This window comes from Panthera tigris, chromosome X (assembly GCF_018350195.1).
Source record: "Panthera tigris isolate Pti1 chromosome X, P.tigris_Pti1_mat1.1, whole genome shotgun sequence".
NCBI classification, from domain to species: Eukaryota; Metazoa; Chordata; class Mammalia; order Carnivora; family Felidae; genus Panthera; species Panthera tigris.
Genome location: NC_056677.1, coordinates 127,237,008 through 127,254,305, shown reverse-complemented (window position 1 = coordinate 127,254,305; position 17,298 = coordinate 127,237,008). Strand labels below are relative to the sequence as shown.

At 37.3% G+C, this 17,298-nt stretch overlaps 1 protein-coding gene across 4 annotated transcripts in view; it reads left to right on the top strand.

Moving 5' to 3' along the window:
- Positions 1 to 17,298, top strand: part of TMLHE (trimethyllysine hydroxylase, epsilon) — a 98,724-nt gene that overhangs the window by 43,782 nt on the left and 37,644 nt on the right. For all 4 annotated transcript variants that reach the window (XM_042974712.1, XM_042974713.1, XM_042974711.1 and 1 more), the window contains 2 exons: positions 3,821 to 4,100; positions 14,147 to 14,266. In XM_042974712.1, the coding sequence (XP_042830646.1) occupies positions 3,821 to 4,100; positions 14,147 to 14,266 (400 nt within the window). The remainder of the gene's footprint in view (positions 1 to 3,820; positions 4,101 to 14,146; positions 14,267 to 17,298) is intronic.

Here is a 17,298-nt window from a genome sequence, read left to right as displayed (position 1 = left end):
TTGAAGATTAATTAACCATATATTCATGAGCTTATTTCTGGGCTCTCCATTCTGTTCCATTGATCTAAGTGTCTATTTTGTGCCAGTACCACACTGTTTTGATTATTACAAATTTGTAGTATATCTTGAAATCTGGGATTGTGATACCTCCAGTTTTGCTCTTCTTTCTCAGGATTACTTTGGCTATTCAGGGTCTTTTGTGGTTTCATACAAACTTTAGGATTATTTGTTCTAGTTCTGTGAAAAATACCGTTGGTATTTTGATAGGGATTACATTGAATCTGTAGATTGGTTTGGGTAGTACCGACATTTTAACAATATTAATTCTTCCAATCCATGAGTATTGGATTACTTTCCATTTTTTGTTGTTGTTGTTCAATTTCTTTCATTCATGTCTCATACTTTTCACGGTATAGGCCTTTCATCTCATTGGATAAATTGATTCCTAAGTATTTCATTCTTTTCAGTTCAGTTGTAAATGGGATTGTTTTCTTAACTTTTCTTTCTGCTACTTTATTATTAATGTATAGATACACAATAGATTTCTGTATATTAATTTTGTATCCTGCAACTACTGAATTTATTTACTGAATAAAAGCATTTCTTTGCAACTTCCTGTGAATCTATAATTATTTCAAAATAAAAAGTGAAAAGAAAAAAGCTTTGGAGGAAACAATATTTACAATCAATACTTTTGACTACTGATTTCTCTATAGTAAAAAAAAAAAAAAAAAACCCATGCCATAGAAAGGTTTATTTCTATGCAAAACATTTGCAACATGCATTACAGAGACTGAAAACCTATTAATGTATAAGGTATTTTATTGCCAGTTTGTAAAGAAAAGCATTAGTATTTCAATAGAAAAATGTGAGAAAGAAGTGAACAGGCAGATCGTTAAAGCATGAGTCAGCAAATATTCTGTAAAAGCCCAGATAGTAAAAACTTTTAGGTTTTGCTAGCTGTACAGTCTCTGTCACAACTGTTCAGCTATTCAATTCTTCAGTAGTAGGGTGAAAGCAGACATACTCAATATGTAACCAAGTGAGTATCATGTGTTCCAAAACAGGTATGATAAAGACAACTGCCAGGCAGATTTGGCCTGTGGGCCATAGTTTGGTAACCCTTGCATTTAAAAAATATGTCTATACAGATGGCTAACAGACACATGAAAAGATGCTGAACTCACTCATCATCAGGGAGATGCAAATCAAGACTACAATGAGATACCACCTCACACCTGTCAGAATGGCTAAAATCAACAACACAAGAAACAACAGGTACTGGCGAGGATGTGGAGAAAGGGGAACCTTCTTACACTGTTGGTGGGAATGCAAACTGGTGCAGCCACTCTGGAAAACAGTATGGAGGTTCCTCAAAAAAATTAAAAATAGAACTATCCTATGACCCAGCATTTGCACTTAGGAATTTACCCAAAGGACACAAAAATACTGACTTGAAGGGACACATGCATCCCAATGTTTACAGCAGCACTATCAACAATAGCCAAATTATGGAAAGACCTCAAATGCCCATTGACTGATGAATGGACAAAGAAGATGTGTATACACACACACACACACACACACACACACACACACTGGAATATTACTCAGCCATCAGAAAGAATGAAATCTTGCCATTTGCAATGATACAGATGGAGCTAGAGAGTATTATGCTAAATGAAATAAGTAGACAGAGAAAGACAAATACCACATGATTTCACTCATATGTGAAAATTAAGAAACAAAATAAATAAGCAAAGGGAAAAAGAGAGAGAAAAACAAACCAAGAGCTAGATTGCTAACTATAGACAACAAACTGAGGGTTGCTGGAGGGGAGGTGGATGGGGGGATAGGTTAAATGGGTAATGGACATTAAGGAGAGCACTTATTGCAATGAGCACTGGGTGTTGTATGTAAGTGATGGATCACTAAATTCTGCTCCTGAAACCAATATTACATTATATGTTAATTAACGAATTTAAATAAAAACTTGAAATAAAGTAATAATAATTTAAAAATAAAAATAAAAGATGCATGTCTAACAAATATAAATGTCTAACAAATGTTCTTATTAGCCTTATTAGTAAATGAATAAATTAAAATTATTACAATAAGAGCTTTACCTACCAAATTGGAAAAACTATCTTTAAAAAATAAACATACTCTATTTTGATAGGTGCATATATATTGCTGTAGAGAATGAAAATTGGTATACTTTTTAAAAATACTGTGGGAACATTTTTTAAATATTTATTTTGAGAGAGAAAGAGCAGGAGCAGGGCAGGGGCAGAGAAAGACGGAGAGAGAGAATCACAAGCAGGCACCACACTGTCAGTGCAGGGCCCAATGCGGGGTTTAATCTCACAAACTGTAAGATCATAACCTGAGCCAAAATAAAGAGTTGGACGCTTAACTGACTAAGCCACCCAGGCACTCTGAAATTGGTAGACTTTCTAATAAAGTAACTTAAATGCATCAAGACTCATAAAAGTTTAGATCTTCAGATTTAACAATTCCACCTTCTGTGTTCCTATTTTAAGAAAATCATCAGAATTATAAACAAGGATGTCACTATTAAATAATAAGGAAATGAAAGAAAAAAACCCTACACGCTCCAGAGAAAATTGGTTAGGTAAATCTTGGTAGTCCATATTCTGCAAATTATAAGAATTTTTATAAAGATTTCATTTTTTAAGTTTTATTTTTATCCCAGTTAGTTCACATAAAAGTGTAACATTAGTTTCTGGTGTAGAATTTAGTGATTCAGCGCTTCCATAAAACACCCGGTGCTCATCACAAGTGCCCTCTTAATCCCCATGACCTATTTCACCCATCCCTCCACCCACCTCCCTTCTGGGAACCATCAGTTTCTTCTCTATAGTTAAGAGTCTATGAATTTATGAAACAATCATAGGATGAAGATTTAAAATTCTTAAAATGTTTATTCATTTATTTTGTGAGAAAGAGCACAAGCAAAGGAGGGGAAGAGAGAGAGAATCCCAAGTAGTCTGCACACTGCCAGCACAGAGTCTGTCGTGGGATCAATCCCATTAGCATGAATGAGATCATGTCCTGAGCCGAAATCAAGAGCTGGATGCTCAACTGACTGAGCCACCCAGGTGCCCCAAAGATTTAAATTTTTATTGATAAAATCACTCTTAAAATATTAAGTTACAAAGGCAGGGTACATGGGAAAAAAGTGGAAGGAATGATGCCAGGCTGTTAACAGTGGTTTCATCTGCATGGTAGAATGGTAAATACAGGTAATTTTTAAAATCTTTCTCATATGTTTTATGCTTTACAAATTCTTTATGATACTTTTATTGTCATGGGGTGGGAAGCCAAACAGAAACAGAGACAGAGAAAGAGAAGTAAAAAGAAGTAAGAGAAAAGATAAGATGCCAGCAAAGCCTTTTACTCCCCTTGCTATACCCTTTGCATATCCTGAAGATTTTCTAAAGCATTTGGGGGGGATTTTTTTTTACTTTTTGGGGGTTTTTTTGGCACAGTGGGCAAAGTCACTTATGAAATCATTATCCTGTTATATTGATGTCATATCATTAGGTCAAACTACCCTAATTCATTTAGTCCATTCTAGTTGGTAAGATGTATTTGTTCATTCATTCACTTACTAATTCATACTACTCAACCTACAAATATTTCTGTTCTCAGGAACATTCTAGGCACTTGTTTTAATTTTGTTCCATAAACAATATAGCACTGGGTAATTGGTTGCTAAAAATAACATTCTTAACCAGTAAATTATTGGCAGTACTTATAACTATTATTTTAATGTCTTTTATTTTTCCCTTAAAAGGGCCAGATGGTCATGTGACTAAATATGATTTGGATTGGCTGGTGAAAAACAGCTATGAAGGGCAGAAACAAAAGGTCATCCAGCCTAGAATCTTATGGAATGCTGAAATCTACCAGCAAGCCCAAGTTCCATCTGTAGATTTCCAGAGCTTCCTAGAAACAAATGATGGATTAAAGAACTTTCTGCAAAATTTTCTGCTGTATGGAATTGCATTTGTAGAAAATGTCCCTCCCACTCAAGAACACACAGAGAAGTTGGCTGAAAGGATCAGCTTGATCAGGTAACTTATTAGTTTCTAATATCTATAGTAATAATTTCCAGAGCATTAACACCAGTAAAATAACAACAGGGTATGGTCACCTTGTTTTTAATCATGAATATTTTGTGGTCCGAATAAAGTGATTCCCATTTATAGTGCTTTATTTGAGGCCCAGATTTCTAATCTCTAAAGACACTTACATGTTAAATATGATGAAGACTTCAAAGTCACTGTAAAATTTTTCAGCTTAGTGGTCCTCAAAGTGACAAGTACCATTGTACACTAGGAGGAGGACTAACTTTGGATAAAGAGAATCAGGTAGTATTCTGAGTTCCACCATCAGGGGATTGTGTGAACATAGGCAACTCCATTACACTCACACCTGTACTCTCCACCTCCACCTCTACCCCCTTGGCCTTGATTTTCCCATCTGAACAATTAGAGGATTGAATAAAATGGTGTCTAAAGATCATCCAGTTTTGACCTACTATGATTGCTAAGGCTTGATTCAGAGACTAGTTGTTAATAATACTGCCTTACACAATATAGCGTGTAACCAACAAATTTACACCATTATTTTCTTTTGGTCATTATAGAAATCATGATAAGTGTATATTTTATCTCCTGTTCTGCTGAGCCACTTGAGACCCACATATATTAAGTAGGTGGCTTGCCCAGTATTGTTCTGCTAGTAGGTAGTAGAACTGGGATTTGGGGTAGAGCTGAGATGGTGGTGTACTAGGAGGACCCTAGCTTTGCCTTGTCCCTCAAACACAGATAGATAACTATCAAATCATTCTTTTTTTTATTTTTTTAATGTTTATTTATTTTTGACAGAGAGAGACAGAGCATGAGCAGGGGAGGGGCAGAGAGAGAGGGAGACACAGAATCTGAAGCAGGCTCCAGGCTCTGAACTGACAGCACAGAGCCCGATGCAGGGCTCGAACTCACAGACCATGAGAGCATGACCTGAGCTGAAGTCAGACGCTCAACCGACTGAGCCACTCAGGTGCCCCTCAAATCATTCTTAATACCCAAGAAATTGACCTGAGGAGTTATAGAACAAACTACAACTAGGGGGAGAGAAGAGGCCACATCAAGGAAGGTAGGAAGTGCAGAGACGCAATTTGGGGGAGAAACGTACTGTAGGTGCTGTGGGAGAAAGAGAGCCCTGGTTGCAGAGAAATGTGAGAGAGAGTGGAGCACACAGGGATAAGCACAAGGAGATCACTTCTGCAAAGCCATTGGCCGGGAAAACAAGAGGGGCTGATTTTCATGAGTTTTTGCAGTCAAGGGGGCTCAAAGACTGGAATTTTAGAGGTCCCCAGACTTGACTGGGATAGAAACCTGAGGACACTGCCTGACTCTTAGAGATAAGGCAGGCAAACAACCTGGGGATAGATGGCTCGATATGAGGAACTACTAAGTAAGGCACACGAGAAGAGACTGTTCACTCTTCTTGGAGCACATCTGTGAGAGGTGGCATTGCCTTTCTGAGGACAAAAGACGACACCATTTTCCTCTCCCACCCCTCGGCATAGGCATAGAGATACCTGCAGAGGGTAGCTAACCGGGAAATTAGCTGTTTAGCCTTCTTGCTCCAAATCCCACACCCACGTGCTCTGGTACACCCACCCTTCCATGTCAAACTGTATCCATTTCAGTGTGGCAAAACCCTTTCCCAGAGGACCAGCACAGGCCCCTGCCACAGCAGGTCCCTAAATTTTGGAGTTCTAAAAGTCAGCAGGCTTGGCTGAGATAGATCCCAGAGTATACTGTGCTGCTCCAAGCAGGCATATGACCCAGAGACAGTGTTAAAATGGTGATCTGAAAAACACATAGGACACACAACGGGAAATTATTTGCTCCTCTGGGGGTGCTTTTCTCAGAGCAGGAAGCATGGACTCCCTTCTACAGGGACAAAGGAGTGGGCTGGCACAATTTTCCTCCCTCGCCCCTCAGCATAAACCAACTTCAGGAAAACAGCACAGTGCCAACACAAACTGACTAACCTGCTTACACGAAGTCACACTTTGTGCTGCTGGTACTGCTTTTCTCGGGCAAGTGTGCCTAGGACCAGCACAGCAGGCCCCTTCCCCAGAAGATCAGCACAAACCCCTGCCCACACCATGTCTCCCAACCAGAGAGTTGTTCAAGGCTTCAGTTCTAGTGGAAGTAGCATCAGGTCCCTTTTAACAAGCAGACCAGAGCACACCTAGTTAAAATGCACCACACTTTGGCTAAGGTGCAAACACTCCCCACTGCATGCAAGAAGAGCCTCTGCAGGAACTGACCTGAGGGATAGAGCAGCCAAAACACAGCAGCAGAATCACACAACACACATCAAAGACACTCCCTAAAGCACCAGGCTCTGGATGCTATATGACCTCTTCATACAGCCATTTACACTCAGGAGCAGAAACTAACAGACTTTTCTAACACAAAGAAGAAGACAGAGACCTAGACAGAATGCCAAGACAAGAACTCATCTCCAAAGAAAGAACAAGAAGAGGTCATGGCCAGGGGTCTAATTGAAACAGACAGACATAATTTAATATGCCTGATGGAGAATTTAAAGCAACAATCATAAAGATACTTGCTGGTTGGAAAAGTATGGGAGACATCAGGGAGACCCTTACCACAAAATAAAAGAATTAAAAAACAATCCATCAGAAATGAAAAATGTGATAACTGAGATTCAAAACCAACTGGTTGTAATGACCACAAGGATGGAAGAAGCAGAAGAATGAATAAGTAATATACAAGATAGAATTATGGAAAATAATGAATTTGAACAAAAGAGAGAAGAGTGATGAATCACAAGAATAGACTTAGGGAACTCAGTGACTCCATTAAATGTAATAATATTTGTATCATAGGGGTCCCAGAAGAAGAGAGAGAAAGGGGGAAGATTTATTTGAGGAAATAATGGCTGAACACTTCTCTAATCTGGAGAAGGAAAGAGACATCCAGAATCAGGAGGCACAGAGAACTCCCATAAAAATGAAAAAAAAAGCAGGCCAGCAAGATATATTGTAGTTAAATTTGCAAAACATAGTGATAAAGAAAAGAATCCCAAAAGCAGCAAGACAAAAGAAGTCCCTAACTTATAAGGGAAGACCCATAAGGCTAGCTGGAGATTTCTCAACAGAAATTTGGCAGGCCAGAGGGAATGGCATGATTTGTTCAAAGTACTGAATGGGAAAAACCTGCAGCCAAGAATACTCTATCCAGCAAGGCTATCATTCAGAATATGAGGAGAGATAAAGACTTTCCCAGACAAACAAAAACTAAAGGAGTTAGTGATCATTAAACCAACCCTGCAAGAAATATTAAAGAGGGCTCTTTGAGTGGAAAGGAGAGAACAAAATTGGCAAGGACAACAAAGGATCAAAGAAAATCTCCACAATGACAAAGCAAGTAATAAAATGGTATTGAGTACAGATCTATAAGTAATCACTCTGAATGTAAGTGGACTAAACACTCCAATCAAAAGACATAGGGTGTCAGAATGGATAAGAAAAGAAGACACATCTGCATGCTACATATAAGAGATTCATTTTAGACCTAAAGACATCTGCAGATTGAACATGAGAAATATTTATCATGCAAATGGACATCAAAAGAAAGCCATAATAGCCAAACTTCTATGAGACAAACTTGATTTTAAACAAGTCTTTGTAAGAAGAAATGAAGAAGGGCACTATATCAAAATAAAGGTGACTATCCCGTAGAAAGATATAACAATCATAAATATTTATGCCCCCAACTTGAAGCATGCAAATATATAAACAATAGCATATATAAAGGAACTAATTGATAATAATACAATAATAGTAGGGGACTTTAACACCCCACTTACACCAATGGACAAATTAAGCAAAAAATCAACAAGGAAACAATGACTTTGAATGACACACTGGACCAGATGGACTTAATAGATATATTCAGAACATTTCATCCCAAAGCAGCACAATACAGTTTTTTCAAATGCACATGGGACATTCTCCAGAATAGACCACTTACTAGGTCAAAAAACAGACCTCAACAAGTACAAAAAGACTTTTATCATACCATGTATGTTTTATGACCACAACACTATGAAACTTGAAGTCAGCCACAAGAAAAAAACTGGAAAGACCACAAACACATGAGGGTTAAACAGCATGCTACTAAACAATGAGTGGGTTAACCAGGAAATCAAAGAAGAAATTTAAAAATACATGGAAACAAATGAAAAATGAAAACATGATGCTCTAAAATCTTTGGAACTCAGCAAAAGTGGTCCTAAGAAGGAAATATATAGCAATACAAGCCTACATCAAGAAGCAAGAAAAATCTCAAACAACCTAAACTTACACCTAAAGCAGCAATAAAACAACAACAAATGAAGCCTAAAGCCAGCAGATAAAGGGACATAATAAAGATTAGACCAGAAATAAATGATATAGAAACTAAAAAACAAAACAAAACAAAACAGTAGAACAGATCAGTGAAACCAGGAGCTGATTTTTTGAAAAAATTAATAAAATTGATAACCCCCTAGCTGTTGCAGACTTTGAGTCTGGAGTTCTCTCTTGTCCAGCAAGAGAGTGGATGCAGAATTGAATATGAGAGAGGCTAATGTCCGGGAGGTGACAAGAGCCTCGAATAAGGGTCCTTGCTCAGTTTTTATTAGGATTAGAAGGCTTACAAATGTGATGGACGTGCAGAAAGAGACAATGAAACAGTAAACATTAACTCGTGTGTGATAGAAAAGGGGTTTCAAAGATGTGCAGTGTTAGGGGTTTGGGTCAATACAAAACAAACTCACGGTGCCAAGCAGATGGTTTACAGCAGGCACAAGGCGCCACGTCTGTTTATCTTAGCTTGCCTACGGGATAAGAGAGAGCAGGCTACCTTAGGATCAACAAGGCACTTTTCTTTTGCTAATTAGCTCCGCTCTGGGCAATTTCACCGTGCTGCAGTCTATAGCCCTGTTTACCTGTTTACCTATTCTGGACCTTAAGTCCTGTGACAGCAGCTTTCTGTTTTGTTCTATGCTGGGAGCACTTTTGCCCTATTTGCCTAATCTTGGATGCTTTCATTGTAAGCCTTGTTAACCCATTGGTACAAGCTCAGGGAATTCCAAAACTTATTCCCCACACTTAGCAAGTCTTATCAAAAGAAAATAGATTAGTCTCAAATAAATTAAATCAAAATTAGGGAGGAGAAATAACAACCAACACCACATAGATACAATTATAAGAAAATATTATGAAAAACCATATGCCAACAAATTGGACAACCTGTAAGAAATGGATTAATTCCTAGAAACATAAACAACCAAAACTGAAACAGGAAGAAATAGAAAACTTGAACAGACTGATAATCAGAAAAGAAATTGAATCAGTAATAAATCTCCCAACAAACAAAAGTCCAGGGCCAGATGGCTTCACGGGTGAAATCTAACATTCATTTAAAGAAGGGTTAAAACCTATTCTTTTCAAACTGTTCCAAAAGATAGAAATGGAAGGAAAACTTCCAAACTCATTCTGTAAGACCGGCATTACCCTGATTCCAAAAGCAAAGACTCCACTAAAAAACAGAACTACAGGCAGATTTCCCTGATGAATATGGATGCAAAAATTCTCAACAAACTACTAGCAAATCGAATCCTACAGTACATTAAAAGAATCATTCACCATGGTCAAGTGGGATTTATGCCTAGGCTTCAGGGGTGGTTCAGTGTTTACAAATAAATGAACATGACACCACATTAATAAAAGATAGGATAAGAACCATATGACCCTCTCATTAGATGCAGAGAAAGCATTTGACAAAATACAATATCCATTCGTGATAAATAAAAAAAAAAAACCTTAACAAAGTAGGGATAGAGGGAACATACCTCAACATAATAAAAGCCATATATGAAAAACCCAGAGCAAATATCGTCAATAGGGAAAAACTGAGGGCTTTTCCTCTATGGTCAGGAACAAGATAGGTATGTCCAATCTCACCACTGTTACTTAACATAATACTGGAAGTCTTAGCTTCAGCAATCAGAAAACATAAAAAAATAAAAGGCATCCAAATAGACAAGGAAGAAGTCAAACTTTCACTATTTGCAGATGACCTGATACTCTATTATAGAAAACCCAGAAGATTCCACCAAAAAATTTGCTAAAACTGATACACAAGTTCAGTAAAGTGACAGGATATAAAATCAACATACAGAAATGTGTTACATTTCTATACTCCAATAATGAAGCAACAGAAAGAGAAATCAAGGAATCAATCCCATTTAAAATTGCACAAAAAAAAGGTAAGATACCTAGGAATAAGCCTACCCAAAGAGGTAAAAGATCTCTATTCTGAAAACTAGGAAACACTGGTGAAAGAAATTGAAGATGACACAAAGAAATGGAAAAACATTCCATGCTTAAGGATTGGAAGAACAAATATTGTTAAAATGTCTATATTACACACCTTTAATGCAATCCCTATCAAAATACCACTAGCATCTTTCACAGAGCTAGAACAAACAATCCTAAAATTTTTATGGAACCACAAAAGATCCCAAATAGCCAAAGCTATTGGGATTAGAAAGCAATCTTAAAAAAGAAAAGCAAAGCTGGAGGCATCAAAATTCTGGACTTCAAGTTCTATTACAAAGCTGTGGTGATCATGACAGTATAGTAATGGCACAAAAACAAACACATAGATAATAGAACAGAATACAAAACCCAGAAAGTAACCCACATCTCTATGGTCAATTAATCTTCAACAAAGCAGGAAAGATGAGAAAAAGACAGTCTCCTCAACAAATAGTTTTGGGAAAACTGGACGGCAACATGCAGAAGAATAAAACTGGACCACTTTCTTATACCATACACAAAAATAAATTCAAAATAGATGAAAGACTTCAATGTAAGACAGGAAAACCATCAAAATCCTACAGAAGAACAGAGGCAGCAACTTCTTTGACCTCAGCCATAGGAACTTCTTACTAGACGTGTCTCCAGAGGCAAGGGAAATGAAAGCAAAAATGAACTATTGTGACTTCATCAAGATAAAAAGCTTCTGCACAGTGAAGGAAATGATCAACAAAACTAAAAGGCAGTGTTCAGAATGGGACAAGATATTTGCAAATGGCATTTCTGATCAGGGGTTAGTATCAAAAATGTAGAAAGAACTTATCAAACTCAACACACAAAAACCAAATAATCTTGTCAAGAAATGGGCAGAAGACATGAGTAGACATTTTTCCAAAGCAAACGTGCAGCTGGCTAACAGAGACTTGAAAAGTTGCTCAACATCACTCATCAACAGGGAAATGCAAATCAAAACTACAATGAGATATCACTTCACATCTGTTGGAATGAATGGATGAAACTAACAACACATGAAACAACAAATGTTGGTGAGAATACAGAGAAAGGAGAACCCTTTTGCACTGTTGGTGGGAATGCAAACTGGTACAGGCACTCTGGAAAACAGTATGGAGGTTCCTCAAAAAAATTAAAAATAGAACTACCCTATGACCCAGCAATTGCACTGCTAGGTATTTACCCAAAGGATAAAAAACACTGACTCAAAGGGACACATGCACCCTGATGTTTATAACAGCATTACCAATATAGCCAAATTATGGAAAGACCCCAAATGTCCATCAACTTATGAATGGATAACGATGTGGTATGTACGTACAATGGGATATTACTCAGCCATCAGAAAGAATGAAATCTTGCCATTTGCAATGACATGGATGGGGCTAGAGTGTTTTATGCTAAACGAAATAAGTCAAAGAAAGATACCATATGATTTCACTCATGCGTGGAATTTAAGAAACAAAACAGGTGAACATAGGGGGAAAAGATAGGCAAACCAAGAAATACACGCTTAACTATAGAGAACAAACTGAGGGTTGGTGGAGGGGAGGTGGGTGGAGGGATGGGTTAAATGGATGATGGGCATTAAGGAGGGCCCTTTCTGGGATGAGCACTGGGTGTCATATGCAAGTGATGAATCACTGGGTTCTACTCCTGAAGCCAAGACTACACTGTACGTTAACTTGAATTTAAATTTAAAAAAAGAATGAAATCGTGCCATTTGTAATGACATGCATGGAATTAGAGAGTGTAATACTAAGCTAAATAAGTCAGTCAGAGAAAGACAAATGCCATATGACTTTACTTATATGTGGAATTTAAGAAACAAAACGAATGAGCAAAGGTGTAAAAAGAGAGAGAGGCAAACGAAGGAAAAAACTCTAGAGAACAAACTGATGGTTACCAGACGGGAGGTGAAGGGGGAAGGGTTAAATAGGTGGTGGCGATTAAGGAGTTCACTTGTCATGATGAGCTGTGGGTGTTGTATGGAAGTGTTGAATCACTCTAGTGTACACCTAAAACTAATATTACACTGTATGTTAACTAGCTGGAATTTAAATTAAATTTAAATTTAAATTTTTAATTTAATTTTCAATTTAAAAATTAAAAAAATAGTGTGATGTATATATAACAGTGCTACCAGAATATGTTCACTAATAACAATTCAGTAATTAATTTAAAAATACTAGAAATCAGATAGGTCAGGCCTCCTGATCCTAAATACAGTGTTGTTTCCACTTGCCAGTCTGCATTTCTATGTAGTACTTGGATTGATCTTGTGTAGTATTAAATGTGATGTAAACATACTTTGTTATAATTAGTACTTTCCTTTTACTTGATAAGGGCTAGATATAGCTCATTATGTAGCAGATAGTGTGCTGGGTCATTTGCCCTATCCTTGTACAGCATAATCAACATTTTGAACCATTTAGTTATAAACACATTTTAAGAACTTTCAAGTAAATGAACCTGTGCTGTAAATAAATTGAGAGGGCTTTAGGGATTATAGTCCATGAGAAAGGATGTTCCCTGTTTGGCCTTTGAGGGTTCAGAAAATAAGATGAACACTGAAAAGTAAAGAATTAAAGTGACCTTTGGTCAGATGTGAGCCACCAGGAAAATAATTGTAAAATCGAAACCCATGATGTATATCTCAAGGAAAGATACAGCAACAGTGATACAGCATCTCACTAAATACTTGCTAACAGAAACTATCTTCTCTTTTTCTTATTCCTCCCTGTCCAAAAGATGGGTGAGGACCTACATTAACCACTTCTAAAAGCATCTGCATAAAGACATCTTTTTCTATGTAAGGAAAGTGAGCATAGGAAAGAACCTTGAATGTGAAAGCTATTAAAAGTGGGCATATAAACAAAGAGGAATGGTTCCCTAAGCTTTGAAACTACAATATACAGTTGACCCTTGAACAATGCGGGGGCTTAGGGGAACTGACCCCCTACCCACGCCACACGTTGAAAATTCATGTATAACTTTTTGACTCCCCAAAAACTTAACTGCTAACAGCCTACTGTTGACCCGAAGCTTTACCAATAACAATTAACACGTATTCTATATGTTATACGTATTATATACTGTATTCTTACAATAAAGGAAGCTAGAGAAAATAAAATGTTAATAAGAAAATCATGGGGAGCTTGGGTGGCTCATTTGGTTAAGCATCCGACTTTGGCTCAGGTCATGATCTCACAGTTCATGGGTTTGAGCCCCACGTCAGGCTCTATGCTGACAGCTCAGAGCCTGGAGCCTGCTTCAGATTCTGTGTCTCCCTCTATGTCTGCTCCTTCCCCACTTGCACTCTCTCTTTCTCAAAAATAAATAAACATTAAGAAATTTTTTGAAAAAAAAAAGAAAACCATAAGGAAGAGAAAATATATTTACAATAATGTATTTATTGAAAAAACATCCATGTACGAGTGGATCCATGCAGTTCAAACCTGTGTTGGTCAAGGATCAACTGTTCTTTCAGTTTTCCCCCCAACTTCCTAAAATATTAATCAGTTACAGAATTGTTAAGACTGGTGGTGTGTTCAAATGTCATCTACACCTTACGGACAGAAATCTGGAGCCAAAAAACTAATGTTATTTGTGAATAACTAAAGGAGTTATTAGAGTTGTAAAAGACAAAATTAAAAATTTCAAATAGTTAAAAATCTTTCTTCATTTCATTGACAGAGAAACCATCTACGGGAGGATGTGGTATTTCACTTCAGACTTCTCCAGGGGTGACACGGCATACACCAAGCTGGCTTTGGATCGGCACACTGACACTGCCTATTTTCAGGAGCCCTGTGGGTAAGTGGATTCAAATTTTCCATATTAGGATCTTTACATGTGATGGTCTTGAATAATTTCTCAATCATTTTCCTTCTATTTGAACCAATATCATATCTGCTGCTGACGTTTATGACTATTTCTTTTTATTCTCTCAGCAACATGGTCATTTTTAAATACCCTTGCTCAGTCTTAGAACTTACAAGAATAAGTTTTTTGAAATGATTGAAAATACACCTTACTACATAAGTGGATCTTAATTTTGCTTAATTTACATTTTGTCAAAGTAATTACAAATAACATAAAAAAGTATTGCCTAACCATTAATTTTGGAATTGCACAGTTTTCTTGTATTTAGTTATATTGCAAAGAGGTCAATATTCTAGACACAGCTGCTTTGGGTGGTGTTAACAGGAATTTGAATCCAATTTATAAGAAGGTGCAGAGGAGGAATTAATGAAAAATTTTTCACATAGAATCAGAAGTTGCTGAGCCAAAGATATACCATACTTTTTCCCCTTTATTGATATATAGTTGACATAAAACATTATATAAATTAATAGTTGATATAAAACATTATATAAATTTAAAGTGTATGGTGGCTATATATTGTAATCTGATTATCATTGTAGCTAACAGAGAGTAGATCTTAAATGTTCTCACCACAAAAATAAAATGATAATTATGTGACATGATGAATAAATACCATACTGAACTTATCTACTATTTGCCACTTCTTAGAGGTAACTTTGTAGTTGTTATTTTGTTGTTATTGATCTTGCTCCTGCATATATAGATGATAAGCCTGAGGCACAAAGATACTACTAAAGTGAGTGTACCTATGCATTTATAAAGAGCATATGAGCGGGTGATAATATGCAATTGATTGTGGCTACATAGATTTTCTTAAAGAGTTTGGAACTTAAGAATATTTGGTTCAGGAGAGGAAGAATAAAGCAGCTTTTAGAGGGTCCTTGTCAATGTTATCAATATATGAAGATCCCAACAGCCTGCGTCCTCATTCTAGGGGGTGCAGAAGGAAGAAAGAGGAAATGGGATGAGAAACAACTAGACAGAGGTTGACATTCAAATACTGAAAAACCCTTTTCTCAAATCTGAGCAACTCACTACCAAAGATAAGCAGTTAGTTGTCTGTGCCTTTAATTTAACCCTTTCTATTCAATGACAAGGACCAAGTACATTAGCAGTATAGTAAGAGTGGTTGAGAGTTCAGGCCATGTCATCAACAGATCTGGATCTGCATCCCACCTGGCACATATGTTAGCTTTGTGATTTTGGACAAATAACCTCTGTGCCTCAGTTTCCTCATTGGTAAAATGAAACTAGTAATAAAACCTATTCATTAGTATTGCTCAGGGATTAAATTACATAATGTATTTAAAGCACTTGGCATACTGCCTGAAACATATTAAGTGGTCATGAAATGCTAGCTATGATTATTATCACTTTAGCCATTGTCATCATCATCATCAACATTGTTATATGCCTTGTCCTTTCTGAAGCTACCTTTGCTCTGGATCTCATATTTTCTGGCCTCCTTGGAGATTTCTCTCTCCTACATATTCACCCTTTTCATACCTCTTGAATCCTTCCTATCAGCTTCTCATATCTTCTTTGGACTCTGTCTCCCTCTAGTTACAGCCCTGCCTTATTCCTTCCCTTCACATCTAAACTTATTAAAAGAATCATCTACCTTCAATATCTTTTTATTTTCATTTCCCATTCACTCCTCAAATTCATAGTCGCTAGTTCATCCAACCCCCTCCCAATTAAAATTACTCTCTCCAAAGTCACCAGAAACTTGTTGCCATACCCAGTGTGTACCTTTCAGTCTACATCTTACTTGACCCCTGGCGAATGCCATTAACCACTAACTCTTCTTAAATATCCTTTCTTTTTTTAGTTTTCCTCCTGTATCTGACCACTTTTCCTCAGCATCCTGTGCTGCCTTTTTTTCCTCGGTCCATTTCTTACTTGAAATGATCTCTCTAAATGACTTCTTCCATGATCTTGGCTTTGGCTATCACCTACCGACAACTACAAAATCCACCTCTCTTCTGAGTTAAATAACTTCAACTAGCTACTAAACAATCTTGACCTAGATGTTTCACAGAAAGCTCAAAAACCAGAACTGAACTCTCTCATTTTATTTTTTTAAATATTTATTTATTTTTGAGAGAGAGAGAGAGAGAGAGAGAGAGAGAGAGAGAGAGAGAGAGGGAGAGAGAGAGAATGAGTGGAGAAGGCACAGAGAGAGAGGAGACACAGAATCCGAAGCAGGCTCCAGGCTCTGAGCCATCAGCACAGAGCCTGATGCAGGGCTCGAACTCATGAACCGTGAGATCATGACCTGAGCCGAAGTTGGACCCTTATCCGGCTGAGCCACCCAGGCACCCCTGACCTTTCTCATTTTAATTGTGTTTATATTAGATTCTCCTTGATTTTATTCCTTCTTTTTTTTCAATATATGAAATTTATTGTCAAATTGGTTTCCAAACAACACCCAATGCTCATCCCAAAAGGTGCCCTCTGCAATACCCATCACCCACCCTCCCCTCCCTCCCACCCCCCATCAACCCTCAGTTTGTTCTCATTTTTTAAGAGTCTATTATGCTTTGGCTCTCTCCCACTCTAACCTCTTTTTTTTTTTTCCTTCCCCTCCTCCATGGGTTTCTGTTAAGTTTCTCAGGATCCACATAAGAGTGAAAACATATGGAATCTGTCTTTCTCTGTATGGCTTATTTCACTTAGCATCACCCTCTCCAGTTCCATCCACGTTGCTACAAAAGGCCAATTTCATTCTTTCTCATTGCCACGTAGTACTCCATTGTGTATATAAACCACAATTTCTTTATCCATTCATCAGTTGATGGACATTTCGGCTCTTTCCATAATTTGGCTATTGTTGAGAGTGCTGCTATAAACATTGGGGTCCAAGTGCCCCTATGCATCAGTACTCCTGTATCCCTTGGGTAAATTCCTAGCAGTGCTATTCCTGGGTCATAGGGTAGGTCTATTTTTAATTTTCTGAG